This window comes from Sitodiplosis mosellana, unplaced genomic scaffold (assembly GCF_009176505.1).
Source record: "Sitodiplosis mosellana isolate CC-2019 unplaced genomic scaffold, AAFC_SMos_1.0 Smas_scaffold_61, whole genome shotgun sequence".
In the NCBI taxonomy this organism is placed as follows: Eukaryota; Metazoa; Arthropoda; class Insecta; order Diptera; family Cecidomyiidae; genus Sitodiplosis; species Sitodiplosis mosellana.
In genome coordinates this window covers 55,630-69,891 of record NW_022595303.1, presented here as the reverse complement: position 1 = coordinate 69,891, position 14,262 = coordinate 55,630, and the positions used below count along the sequence as shown (strand labels likewise).

General features: G+C 34.6%; 4 protein-coding genes across 8 annotated transcripts; 2 read left to right on the top strand and 2 right to left on the bottom strand.

The window, feature by feature from the left end:
* Positions 1-813: 813 nt before the first annotated feature.
* Positions 814-4,266, bottom strand: LOC129570550 (cytochrome b5-related protein-like). Its single transcript, XM_055450203.1, has 5 exons — positions 3,071-4,266; positions 2,553-2,889; positions 2,100-2,482; positions 1,717-1,938; positions 814-1,502 (listed from the first exon to the last, which is right to left on the bottom strand). Exons 1-5 carry the CDS (start codon positions 3,148-3,150, stop codon positions 1,175-1,177), a joined length of 1,350 nt encoding a protein of 449 aa, XP_055306178.1. The 5' UTR covers positions 3,151-4,266; the 3' UTR covers positions 814-1,174.
* Positions 3,922-6,402, top strand: LOC129570552 (odorant receptor 85b-like). Of its 2 annotated transcripts, none has more exons than XM_055450209.1 (6): positions 3,922-4,173; positions 4,974-5,169; positions 5,255-5,500; positions 5,574-5,673; positions 5,738-6,007; positions 6,095-6,402. In XM_055450209.1, the coding sequence occupies exons 2-6, from the start codon at positions 5,039-5,041 to the stop codon at positions 6,149-6,151; spliced, it is 804 nt and encodes a 267-aa protein (XP_055306184.1). In that variant the 5' UTR covers positions 3,922-4,173; positions 4,974-5,038; the 3' UTR covers positions 6,152-6,402. The 2 variants fall into 2 exon arrangements, with proteins under 2 accessions (XP_055306184.1, XP_055306185.1); XM_055450210.1 differs by lacking the exon at positions 3,922-4,173 and adding an exon at positions 4,781-4,852.
* Positions 6,403-6,413: 11 nt separating this feature from the next.
* Positions 6,414-8,398, bottom strand: LOC129570511 (cytochrome b5-related protein-like). The gene is made up of 5 exons (XM_055450154.1): positions 7,961-8,398; positions 7,674-7,880; positions 7,320-7,424; positions 6,972-7,193; positions 6,414-6,788 (listed from the first exon to the last, which is right to left on the bottom strand). The coding sequence occupies exons 1-5, from the start codon at positions 8,038-8,040 to the stop codon at positions 6,464-6,466; spliced, it is 939 nt and encodes a 312-aa protein (XP_055306129.1). The 5' UTR covers positions 8,041-8,398; the 3' UTR covers positions 6,414-6,463.
* On the top strand, positions 8,392-13,479 carry LOC129570551 (odorant receptor coreceptor-like). 4 transcript variants are annotated; one of them, XM_055450205.1, is made up of 6 exons: positions 8,442-8,663; positions 10,026-10,221; positions 10,380-10,628; positions 10,879-10,984; positions 11,099-11,362; positions 11,508-11,656. In XM_055450205.1, the coding sequence occupies exons 2-6, from the start codon at positions 10,040-10,042 to the stop codon at positions 11,571-11,573; spliced, it is 867 nt and encodes a 288-aa protein (XP_055306180.1). In that variant the 5' UTR covers positions 8,442-8,663; positions 10,026-10,039; the 3' UTR covers positions 11,574-11,656. The 4 variants fall into 4 exon arrangements, with proteins under 4 accessions (XP_055306181.1, XP_055306180.1, XP_055306179.1 ...); XM_055450204.1 differs by lacking the exon at positions 8,442-8,663 and adding an exon at positions 8,869-9,785; XM_055450206.1 differs by lacking the exons at positions 10,026-10,221; positions 10,380-10,628; positions 10,879-10,984; positions 11,099-11,362; positions 11,508-11,656 and adding exons at positions 12,612-12,775; positions 12,860-13,479 and having other exon boundaries at positions 8,392-8,663.
* Positions 13,480-14,262: the final 783 nt, after the last annotated feature.

Sequence of the window (14,262 nt, the reverse complement as noted above, 5' to 3'; positions counted from 1 at the left end):
GATGCTGTTCACTCACTCAGTCTATTTGTCACACTGAATGTTCTTGCGCGTTTAATGTTCATAAACCAAATGTCATTTCAATCAAAACTCTATCGACTGAATGGCGCAAGAGATTGGTCCGAGAAAAAGCGAAGAGAAAACAGCATCGAGTCTTGCGGTCTATTCGATATGTATCCTGCACACAATCACGCTACTAACACATTTATTACATGAACGTGATAAAGTCGAAGTTATGCTTGTTAGCATGACTGAGAGCACTGTAAAATCTGTGTGTTTGTGTTTGTGGAGAAGAAGAAGAACCATTGGAGAATGTGCCGAAATAAAGGCTGCAATTTTGTTTATAATAAAGCATTCGAGCATATTTGAGGTGTATTAATAGCAACATATTGACATTTCAACCGACGCAACTGGTTCTATATCAGAACGAAACAAATTTTGTTGGAGACTAATTGTGGCGGAAAATTTTGAACTTATTTGATAGAATTGAATAGTTCCCGGAAATGGAGAAGTTGATTTGATGAGAAATCCATTCAATATTGAACTTGCTTCATTGATATTGATTGACGATACTATCTACGGCATTCTAATAGTCGGACCTTATCTCATGTACAATGGTGCGGTTCAAATGACGTTCGTTTCCATATGTTTGCAAAATCAGGCATTTTATAAAATGTTTCGACATTCGATTCTCAACTTGGACCAACAACATCAGGATGAGAATCGCAAGGAAAAGGAGATTTTATGTGCGAGTTAATTGATTTTCAGAACTCAGTCAATGAGTGAAAAATGGTGAGTGAAAAATGTTTTCAAATTTTATCAATTAAATCATTAAATTCTTTTGTTTTTTCCATTCTAATTCCATCTTCACGATGTTAAAATTGGTTTATGAAGACGGAAAATGTTTTAAGCCCACACTTTATGATCCAAATCATCTGCAACATGCTGGTGGTGGCTGTAAATTTATTTCCATTGGATCGAATAAATGCTGAAATTAGGAATACTTATTTCAATAATCGCATTGAAAATTATTGTGAACATTTTTTTTTAAATTCAAGCAAATTTTCACACCCTTTGACATCAGCTCTTTCGTTTTATTATTCTTAAACGTATCTATCATCATAACGAATTTATTTGTTGAATTAAAAACCCAATCCAAAAATATTGAAAATGTTTATCACTCTGATTTCGATGGTTTGCTATACTTCAAGAGGTATCTCTCGTGCGAATCTAGTTTCATTGGTTCAGTCCTTGAGAGTTGTTTGAATTGTCCTTTAATTGTCTCAAAGAACCATGGATAGCATTGGCACTCTGCTTCAAATTGTAGTAAAGTTTCAAAGAAATCATCGTATAATTCATGTAAAATGCCGTGATCGAGCGTAGGAAAGAGGTGATGTAAGGCATGGTCTCCAAAATTGGCCAAGGCTAGAAGAGTATTGCCACGACGTAGCTCCTTCCGTTCCATAACTGTGTCGACAGAGTAGAGTCCCCAGTCATAGGATTTGCTACAGTAAATGAATTCAATGATAAAATGTTTAATAACCATTGGATATTGACTTTGAATATTTGAACCTATATCCGATTTGGTTCATTTTTTTATCCATCTTCAAATTTTATTCAATTTCGTGTAAAAAATTGGCTTAATTTCCGCGTCAATTTTAAACCATTTACGAATTATTGTATGAAAACTAATTCGAGAAAAATGTAGGCTTGACTTACTGCACGGGATCTCCATCATGAACGACTTCTGGATGATGATGACCAGCATTTATGCCGATGATTGAAAATATGAAACCGCCGGACATAATGACAATCAAAAACATTTTCAATGCTTCAACAAATGTGTGATTTCCTCCGAAGAGGTACATCGTGATGGGAATAATGAAGGGCATAAATTCGTCAATGTGCATTTTATAGCCCCGAACAATCGAGAAAAATATCCTGCAACGAAAGAATGCATTCAGTTTTGATTTATTTGGAATTTTATGAGATTGATAAGTGCCTCAAAGTGGCAAAAAGGAAACAATAATTTGAGTCAAATCGTTGGAATGTTGACGTTCTCTTCAATTTAAAGAAATAATTTTCTATACATAAAAACTTACTTTCGTCCAAACTCAAAGAAATAGAAGCAACAGTAGAAGATTGGTGAATAGGCATAAGCGGCGTACCGTTGAATCCAGTTCTTAGCCTCCACACTAGGTACCCAAACCAAAAATGGTTCATATGATATGAGCTCAATGTCGAGCAGTGAATTGGGGTACAAATGATGTGATAGCGCATGACTGATGCGCCAATCACGAAAACTCTGGAATATGATATTAAAGTAAAACATTCGATAATTATCGCGGCGATGCAAATAGTTATGGCCACAAATTCCAGTCCATGTTAAGAATAAACCACACAGAATTGCCATTGTGATGCTTTGAAATCGTTGAGCTAGAATAGCTGTTATGAGTGTTAACACAAAAAGGCCATCGATGTAAAACTGAAACACGAAAATTGTTGTTGAAATTTTTGATTTTGAATGGCATGAAATTCAAAGTGGGTTTACAAACCTCTGACCAAATTTTTGTTTTCTTATTGATTTCCGGCAGTTTTGCCACCACTTTCCGCTTCAACGACATATAAAATCCATCTTCAGCGAATGTGAGCTTCACATTACGTGGTCGATTTGTCTCCTTGACACGATATTTCATCATATGCGGTTCGACCACGTCCATTCTCATGTGATGAGTCATAAAGGCTTCGGTAACATCATGTCCTTTGGTCATTTCTAACCAAGACGGTCCTCCGGGGTGCTTGCCAATAAAATCATTCAAGTCATAGAGCGTATTGTGAATACGCCACAAGCCACCTTCCACATTGTCATCATTACGTTTCGCATCCAACCATCTTCAATTTTAGAAACAAACAATTTGATTTTGATTTATTTAAAGTTTAAAGAGAGACGACTAATGCATGTAGAACTTGTTTAAATTTGCAATACGACGTGTACAACAAAAGTCCAACCTCATATTCTCTTTTCACTTAATTTTTATTATATTTTCTATCCAGAAAAAGTCAAAAGTCTTACACTTTCGTTTCTCTGCCAGTTTTAACATAAAACGACGGTGGAACATTTGTTATGAGCGAGGGCTTTGCCTGTGCCACCATTTTTACTTCTTCACTTTTCAACCAATTAATCACTCAATAATTTAAAATATACTGATCTGATTGAGCAACTGTTCGACTTTTATATAATCAATGAGAGGAAGAGGTATACTAAATGCGAGACAAATGAAAGTACGTCAATATATTCAAGTGACCAAAGAAGTAACAAATTTTGTTATCGCATCAATAATATTGATTCGATATCTCTGAAATCATCAAAAACATTTTTTAGGGAGTTGACTTATCATTTCCATAAATTAACAGTTATCATCCCAATTCGATAGAGAAGAAAAAAGGTTAGGTTATAACTGTCAAATTATTCTGTAATTATCACAATAAACAGTCTGACCTTTTGAATGATACGAATATCAACAAAGGTGAATGAAATCGATGTAAATCAAAACATATAATTTATCCCTTCCCAGGTAAAATTTTCGATGAAAAGAAATATCTTAGCTAAACATGAGCACCTTCAACGCAATTGTATAGTACCGGAACACTAATAAGTCATTTATCTAGTTGGGATTGAAAAATCTTCTTTAGAAATCGGAGTCATTTCCATGGTTTTTGGTATATCAGCGAGCAAAACTGACGCCACATCTAAACTCTGAGGCTTCATAAATCGTAAAAATGGCTCATTCCACTCTTCTGATGGGGATTTTGTGTACGAAATTCTTCGAGTGGTGTTATTTTCAAATGAAATTATCGATAAGTTGTTTTGCTTGGGGCTAGGAACAAGTTGTGTCATTCGTATGTATCCGCATATATTCATGCGTTCGTGGCTTTGTTATTGTTGTTGTAAACTCACTGCGCTGCGAATGTCTCGTATACACAATCACAAGAATTCACGAATATTCGTACGAATTGGTCTCAAGCGCTTGTGTTCCTACCCCCTAGTTGTTTTGTTGAAAAAAAAGAGTCCATGTAATCAGATGAAAAAAGGTTAGTTGATAACGATAAGTTCAATAAAAATTACAACATTTGGGACGACCGACGAAAAATTGTTACACCAAGGTTACACGAAAAGTAAGTTCATTTATCCACAAAGCTTTAATTTTCCATAATAATTTATTTGAAGTCCAGTATTGAAGTTATTAAAACAATGTTAACGATCGAGTTCTGTGACAGAAATTGTGTAAATTTACCATTGGTTATACGATTTCTGTCGAATTCACACATTTTCACAGAAAACCGATTTATTTTACCAGATTTTACATGACGTTTGACAGAACGGATAGTTTACTTGATTGTATTGTATTGTCATTAGGCCTAGATTGTCTACGTGGTGTTTGCTCTCAATAGCATCTGTCCAATTCATATCGCAAGTCAGAAGTGTTATTTTATAAATAAATTGTTCATATTCACTTCCTACTCAACGCCGTTCACACTTACTATATGATGTCCAACCATGAAGAAACAGCGTGGAGCGTTGATAGCGTACATGGAAATGTTTACATTCGTTCTCTTTGGAAATTCTTGTTGTTCATTTATTCATTCGCCTGAAGAAAAAACATTAATCGCAGCAGATTTGACTGTTTTCATATCGAGCCACAATGTATGGCATGGAATTCATGTCGATCGATTTTCAAGGACTTTTGATTGCATTATATACAGTTATTGCCGCTATTCCAATGGTTAATTGCATTTCTTTACCGCCATAAAGTACCACCAATTTTTTAAAGTTTATCGGGATTCAACGATGAATGTATGTATAAGTTTGAGTGAAAAAATAATTTTATTTCAATTGTCAAATGAAAAAGTTGAAGAAAAAATATTCGTGAACGCAGTTTGGCGTTGAATTGAAAGATTTTTTCATTTGATTTTAGTTAGAAATGAGGATTCATTTGGTTTCTTGGTGGAAGCAAACAACACATCTGAATGGATATGGAAAATGTACTACAAATATGGCATGGGCGGTTTCTTGGTCATAATTACAGTGCCGTCCATTGCATCGGTTTTAATTTGTTGGCTATTGAATGGAAATTTTGATTTGACGCTCACCTTTCATCCACTTAAATTTCTGTTAGTAACGAACGATTCATCGTAGAAGAATCCTCATAAAAATCCCGATAAAGAATATAAAAAAGACTTTTTTCTATATTTCTAGTTTGCCTTGGGATCAAACAACATTGTTCGGATATTTTAGCGAGATAATTTACAATATTTTAATTTCTGAAGCTTACATGCTGTACAATGGTGCGGTTCTTATACCATTTATTTCGATTTGTTTGCATCATTGGGCATTTTATAAAATATTTTGTCATTTACTTCGCTATTTGGATCGTCACGATGAAAATCGAAACGACAAGGAGTTTGTGTGTGATATAATCGATTTCCATAACTCGATTAAAAGGTGGGTACAGTTAAACTGTAGCATTGTAGCAATTCACATTCAAAAATGAATCTCGTTTTCCTCCGTATTCAAGATGGTTTTCGGAGTCGGCAAAATTGTACGGCCCACATCTTATGGTTCAACTCATTTGCAACATGTTGATGTTAGTTATGCCTGTATTCCAGCTGGATCAGGTAATGACATGAAATAAATGTATGAATTAAAAAGTCCAATAATAACGGCGGATCAAAATTTCAGCTTATTCTCAAACAATTCGACATCAAGATTTTCGCCTTTTCATTATTATGCATATCAACTAATCTATCGAACTTATTTTTGTGCTGTTATCTCGGTAAACTGGCATCTGAGAGCTATAGAAAAATGGCTTACTCTTTGTATGAATGTAATTGGTATGAATTTCCGTTGGACATGCAAAGATATTTCATTTTGATGATTGTCAACGCTCAGATACCGCTTCATTATCACGGATATGGACTTATCACGCTGCATTTGGAAACATTTTCTAATGTAAGAAATGTTCTGAGGTTATCACGATACATTGATACCTACTTTGATTGTACTTACTTAAGTTTAAACTCTCCATATACATTTCAGTTGATGAGAACCGTTTTTAAGTGTTATATGATGTTCAAGACATTGACGACAAATTGAACTGGTTGAGGAGGAATGAACAAATTTATGGGATCTGTATTGCGTCTTTTGACACCTTCATGCTTCAAAGAAATGGCCAGAAATCAAGATATGGCCGATTTATATGGAAATCCTCCATTATTGCCAACAACTCCCATTTATCTCACAACAATGATACCATCATAGTTTTATGTACCTACTTTTTAAGAATGATTGTCTTCGACCCAATGTTCATTGTTTACATTTATACACATCAATAAAATACAACACATTTGCACTTGCACTTTAACTTTCGATTTTTTATTCTTTCTTACTTGTACCAATAACTGTTGTTCACTTTGATTTCATTTGTCTGCCATGCTTCAAGAGGTATCTTTCATGTGAGTCTAGTTTCATTGTCTCAATTCTCGAGAGTTGTTGGAATTGTCCTTTGATTGTCTCAAAGAACCACGGATAGCACTGACACTCCGCTTCAAATTCCAGTAAAGTTGCAAAGAAATCGTCGTATAATTCGGGTAAAATGCCGTGATCGAGCGTAGGGAACAGGTGATGCAGTGCATGGTCGCCAAAGTTTGTCAAAGTTAAAAGAGTATTTCCACGCAATTCTTGTCTGTCCATTATTGTATCCACCGAATATAGTCCCCAATCATACGATTTACTGCAAAAAAGAATGGATTATTACACCAGCGTTGCTTTTACATGGAGGTGAGAGAGGCAACTCAGAGCTCATCTCTCGTTTTGAATTACCAATCCATTTGTATTCATTCTACATTAACAAACGAATAGGAAATAGCTTTTGAGAACTATTCAATTAAGCTAACATAACCATTCGATTACATACCGTACGGGATCTCCATCATGAACGACTTCTGGGTGATGATGGTCGGCATTCAAAGCGATGATTGAAAACATAAAACTGCCCGATAAAATGATAATCGAAAATATTTTCAGAGCTTCAATAAGTGTGTGATTTCCTCCAAAGAGGTACATCGTGATGGGAACAATGAAGGGCAGAAAATGGTTAATGTGGACCTTGTGACCTTTAACAATTGAAAGTAACATTCTGGAACAAAAAAGTAAACAAAATTATTACAAACAAAAGGAATTTAAGTTAAGAGAAGAAGCTTTTCTAAGCGAAAAATTTGCTAAAAAAATCCGTCGTGTAAACTAGGCTTTAAAAATGACTCACCTCATGCTAAACGTATACAAATAGAGAAAACAATAGAAGATCGGCACATAAATGTATGAAACGTAGCGTTGAATCCAGTTTTTGGCTTCCTTACTCGGTACCCAGACCATAGAGCAATAATAAATAATAATATAAAAAATTTAAATTTCAGTTTTATACCAGTTTATACCAGTTTTTTCGACCAGTTTTTATGCCATAATTCTTATATTTTCATAAGCTTTCTGTGTACCAAATTTCATCCAAATCGGACAAAAAATATTTTTGGTCATTTTTGGCATTTTTTGGACAAAAAGCCAAAAAAATCGTATAATTAGTGAGAAACCCCCCCCCCGAAATTATTTCAAAATATCTCATTTCTCGGGGAAATCTATCGATTGGAGCAATAAAGAATACCCCCTACGAACAAAAGTTCTAGTTACGCCACTGTGTCCTTTGGTCATTTCTAACCACATCGGTCCACCTGGGTGCTTGTCAATAAAATCAGTCAGGTCATAAAGTGTATTATGGATACGCCACAAGCCATCTTCCACATTGTCATCCCTACGTTTTGCACTTAACCATCTTTAATTATTTTTCAAACGAACGTATAAATTGATTAGCACAAAATTACCTATTATTTTTAACACCCTTCATTAACTTACGCATCAGTTGCTCTATCAGATTGCGCGTAAAATGACGGCGGAACATTTGTTATAAGCGAAGGTTTTGCTTCAGCCACCATGTCTCTGTGCTTTTTACTCGTTTGGATTAGTAGAAAAAATGCGAAAAGAATATGAGTGGAATAACAATTACCTATAACACGACTATATAGATATAGTCAAGAATAAAATGAAACACACTGGCTCATTGGAAGCCAATTCAATGCGTTTATATTCATTTAAACGATAAGAAATGAAATATTGGGCACACAAATTCCAGCTTTGTTATCAATTGATATCAAACTAATTCAATTATTTACCGCAATTGTCTGGCTTATTATCAATTTTAAAAATAAACAAAACAGTTATCAAAATGGTTTTATTGAGAGACACAGTGGCATGAAATGTTTTTTTTGGGAATAAAGCAATTTGTTTTGATAAGATAACACCAGCAAAAATAGCAAAAGCCTGAACTTTGAAGAAAAATTGAAGATCTCAATCAAAAATTCGATTGTTCACCTTTTCAGTAGAGCTGCCCAGGAACTGAACACGATTAATTGAGTTCGAATTTGGTTTGCAAATTTCGTGTTCGTTCGGTGTTTAGTTCAATTCATGCAAAAGCCAAGTTCGTGTTCGGTTCACGTTTAGTTGAAACTCGAACGAACCCGAACAGTTCAATTCAATGGGCAGCTCTACTTCTATTCCAGTGAGTATTTTTCAATGAAACATTCTTTCACCAAGCTACAGGTGAACTTTAAACAAATGGACTGAGGATGCCCATGGCATGCACGCCTCTTGAAATCGAAACACAATATTAACGAAGAACATTTCGCATGTCTATTCAAAATACATAAGTTTAAAAAACACTGCTTAATCTTTCAACGTTGAGCAAGGCTATTAATTTGACTTCGTTGAATGAAATTCAATGAATGTTATCCCTTGAAACATGTCTTGTGTATACAGAAATTGGGAAAATACATTTTAAACGAAATTTCAACGAATAATAACGAGACAGTTTGGATAAGAGATGTGATTGGTTATCTTTTTTTCATTCTGGCAATTGAGTTAAGGTCTTGTTGGCATTGTCCACTGAAGATTTTACATGTATTTGGATTACAAGCTCAATTCTGTAAGATTTTGAATTTATATGACTATCCACAATACATACACAGTAAAATTTTGATGAGTTCATGCTATGAACTGGTATACATACGTTGTGTTCATACCGGTGTACATACGTTACATAGTTTTTATACCATATCCTGCGTTAAAAGTATTATACTACACTGGACAATGTGTGTAAAGGTGATGTGTCTAAGGAAAAAGTGAAAAATCAATATTGTTTTTGAAAAGTAAATATGACGACTTTAAACGAAAGTTGTTGACAAGAACATACGTGTGCTAGTCGTTACCTCTTTAGAAAGGAAATTTATTCTCTAGTTAGTCAACCAAAAAAAAATTGTTTTGTAAAATCAAATTCCAGGCAGTGCTTTAAAACAATTTCATTTAGTTAGAGTTTTAAAATTAAGTGCAATGAAAATATTCAATTCCATTCAAAATTCGCTCCGAATTCTGGGTATTCATGAGCCGGAACCGAATTGTAATCGATTTACATTGAAACGAGTGCTTATTTTGTATACATTCACACAAATTGCCATTTCAACAACCGCATTTTTCCTAATTGAAGCGAAATCCTTTCGAGATATAACCTATTCACTTTATACAGCGGCCACGTCGACTCTGTACGTGTCTTGTTTTTCATTGATGATTTTCTATATGGAAAATACATTTCAATTGATCGAAAATCTTGAGTATATTATTGAAACACGTAAGTTCTGCTCCGGGTGATGTGTAAAAATTAGAACAATCACATATATACCCTGTTCATGATTCTTGTGTAAAAAATAACACATTTTCTTCACACACTTCACCCACTTGTTTTATGGGAAGCAATACCTTCCTTTCATACAATATGTACGGTAACGCTTTCGGTGTGAGAAAGAAAAAAAAACTTACTCATCGAAACAAATACAGAACAAAACTTTATTCCTTTCCATCCATAAAACAGGGCTAGTGAATTCGATGTCAAAACCACTTTATGAGGCAATGAATTTGTTGATAGAGAAGAAATGTCGAACAATCCATATCGTTATATTGAATGTGACATATCCAGGAATTTTGTTGCCGAGATTTTTGCTCTCATATTTTCTGTATTTTACGACGGATTTGGGGAATGATTCGTTTACTTTACCAGTTCCAGTGTGGTGAGTGACTGAGTGATACATTGTTCATGATGAAATTATTCAGGAAGCTAGTATTTATGGCTGCCAAAGTATTATTGTTTTTTTTTATTAAAACGGGTCTAACAAAATTGAAAATACCACGAAATTATTTGATAAAAAATTGAATAATTTCCCTTTAGGTTGTCGATACTGAGCTGGAAAACACCTTACACTTACCCAATAATGTTCATAGTACTCACAATATCATCCTATATTTTGCTCAGTTGTTGCAAATGTGTCATTAGCTTATTTATTGGACTGGCCATGGTATTCATGACATTCATAAAGGACATGGAATTGGAACTGCAGACGTTGAAAGAAAATAATAAAACTGATGGAAATGTGCAGAGATTCCGGGATTTTGTGCAATTTCATGCACATGTCAAGAAGTATGGAGCTTTTAATTGATATTTAAAGACCTGTTTATGATATCATGATATCATAAGTGCACTTATTATAAAATGATAGTTTCCTGAACACGGATTGACATTTGAAATATTTAAAGTAACTCAATTACCACAGGAATTACTACAGGAATTCCAATACTGTTTGCAAATCTTTCATTGCGTTCAAATGTCAAATGACTTTCGTGAGAGTGTCAAAATCGTTAAGCTTATTTACCTATCGACTCTGTTTCAGACGTGCCAGTGAGTTTACCGAACTCTATTCGACCGTTATCACGGGTTATTATCTGTGGAGCATAATTACAATTGGTGTCACTCTTTTAATTGTTATCATGGAAACGGTTGGTTTCATTATTTTGATGATATCACTTGATTTAGTGTTCACAATAGTAGAGTTTTATCGGTACCGTAAACATTTGTTCATTCCACTTTTCTTCCTTCTTTCCAACAAATAGTCCCACCATCAAATGTACACCATTGAACTGATTGAACCAATCATAATGATGTTTTGGTCGTTCATTCAAATGTTCGTCTTTTGCAATTTCGGTGAACATGTCAACAGTGGATTTAAAGAACTGAGCGATGCACTTTATTGCTGCGATTGGTATTGTCTTCCATACGACATTCGACGTATGCTACCGATTGTTATGATAGCTACACAGAAACCGGCAATTCGTGGTTCTGGTGATATTCCCTGTTCTAGAGAATCATTTTCGGAGGTAAAACTAATTTTAAAAATCGATTTATTTCGTCCGTTCTTGGTTTAAATCATTTATTTGGAAAATGTTTAACATATTCAAGTAAAAAAGATTTATTATTAGATTGGAATATTGAATTCTAATTCAAAACCTTAACTCCTTCCAGGTGCTCAACAATGGTTTTGAATATTTTAGAATAGTTCGTGAAATTGGACATTTGCACGCCCATTGAAATGTTGTCTAGCTATCGATCGCAAACGAATGAAAAGGAAACACGAGAGTGTTTTTTTTTTGTTAGATTTATTCTTCATTTCAGTACAGTAAATCTATGTTATATATATTGAAAATTATTTATTGTTATTAAACTTATATTTCTTTGAAACTTCTACATTTTTTCTTCATTTCATTCTCTAATCTCGCTATGTATCTTCGCTATGTCCCTTGCTTTATTCGGTTGATTTTCCTATTTTCGCTGAGAAATTTCTCGCGCCAATCCATTTTTCGTCGGTTCAATTCGAGAACATTGCAAAAATACACCTTTCATTGTATTGAAGAACGATGGATAGAATTGGCACTCGGCTTCGAATTCGCGCAAAGTTTTAAAGAAATATTTTTGGAGTTTCAAGTTGGAAATTTCATCGAAAAATGAATTCCATTGAAAATAAGATCGTCGTTGTTGTTCAAAAACTCAACGAAATAAGTGACCGAACAAACGTCAAATACACTTGACGAATAGTTTGACAGTCGAATCCCTTTGCCGCTTATAGACTGCTTGAGTCGTTCTCTTTCTATTGAAGTCTTTGTGCATCAAGACGTGTTGCTCTTTGCCTCCAGAATAAATTGAAAATCTCACTTTCTTTCCATAAAATATCCGCAGTGAAATCCGAATATTCTGCTCACTTCGTCGATTTTATCAAAGTAAGTATGATTCTCTGAATTTATCCGATTTCCACAATAAAACTCAGAATGTTCTTTGCGACACCTCAGTTTTTTTATCAACATAAGCGATTTCTACATTTGTTCACGCTTCAATCATAATCTCACTATAAAATGGACGTCATTTGACCAATTTTTGAACAATACTGCTAAATAATAATAAAAGACAATTTGAAAGATAGAAACCAAACAGTGTTAGTTAGAACATGAAAATGGTTCGACATGAGAAAAATCTCTCTTTGTTGACTCCATCGATTCGGCGGTTGAACACATTTATTTTATTTATCTGAATATTGAAATGGCCGAATGTTTCCCATTTTTCATACGCGTGTAGATGAATTCGACCACGAGCTGGAAAGAGGAAATGGATAAAATGCTGGCTGGGTGTGAGCAACAAATCAAGCAATCCTTGGTCAATATGAAGATGTCAGCCCGACACACTGGTCTGCAATTCAATCCCGAATTTAAGGATTACTTTTTGGCTGCTTCAAATAATCGGTGAGTTCGGATAATTGCTTTTACTCGAATGGAAACAAAAATGATATCAAGTATCTCTTCTGATTGCCATCTTGCCATCTATAGTATTAAAGCAATTTACGAACGATTCGAAGTCGATTTGTTGGAAGAACGAGTCAACGGCGGCGCTAGCCCTAGTTCAACGGGTGTGGTGACTCAGTGTCTCTGTGCTCCGAACAACATCAAAATGGAACGAAAGACTGCTGCATCGGGTCCAATTGAAATCTCGGACTCTACTGATGACGAAGACACGATTGGATCGAGCAATGGTTCGCCAAAAGGTGACCAAACCAAACGATCAACCAAAAATGGAAGTTCTGATCTCACTGTGGCAAGTAGCTCAGTTTTAAAACGAAATGAAGTCAGTTCCAGTGAATCATCTGAAGATGAGCCGATTCAAGGTGTTCAGTCGGCGAGCGGTGAAACATCTGCACCAAAATATTCGAAGCGACTTCGTGAAAGACCGTACCGATGTAAAAAATGCAAGATGTATTTTACACGAAAAGAGAACATGAAAAAGCACTCGAAAGACAAGATGTGTTTGAGCCAAAACCATTTCCTAATTTTTTAGATATATTTTCAATGAATTTAAATGAAATGAGCAAATTCACATTCTAAGATCCAGTCTGGTCTTACTTATTGAATTGGCAGATATGAAAAAAAGCGTCCAATTTCTTTAAGATAAAAATTAATACATATGTAATTATGAAATCAAAGTGACTTCTTTAATATCATCGTAAGTCGTCTATTACTAATTTTGTTTTTCTCATTTGCATCGCGTCAAATGTATAATACGCTGAAATCATCTGATTCAAATACATAAACGATGAGAAAGAGAGAAAGAGAGAGCATAAAAGAACACAGAGAAGAGAGAAAGGTTCATAGTTACTTGGCTGCAATTTATTTCGTTGTATTGCTTATTCAATGACAGCAACGCAACAGATTTTTCTTGGAGTCTTAAGTTGGAAATTTCATCGAATAATAAACTCTTTTAAAATTTTTGTATTTTTCAGTGGATTTTGGTTCAGAAGGGAAAACTTGTACATTTAGACCAAAGATCGTCGTTGGTGTTCAAAAACTCAACGAAACAAGCGGCCGAACAAACGTCAAAAACACTTGACGAATGGTTTGACAGTCGAATCCCTTTGCCGTTTATAGAATGCTTGAGTCGTTCTCTTTCAATCGAACTCTTTGTGCGTCAAGACGTGTTGCTCTCCAACTTCTGAACAATGAAAATCTCATTGCCCATTCGTGAAATATCGCAGTGAAAATCGAATGTTCAAATATTCATTATTACAATAAAATAATTATATTCTAAGAATCATCAAAAATCGTTGTGAAATTCATCCTGGTAGGTAGGTGTATTACTTCAATTTTCCCATATAAAATTCAATGTGCAAAGCGTACGATGCTAAGGTTTTGTTCGACATACACACATCCATGCACGCATCTACTTCATTCGAAAAGTT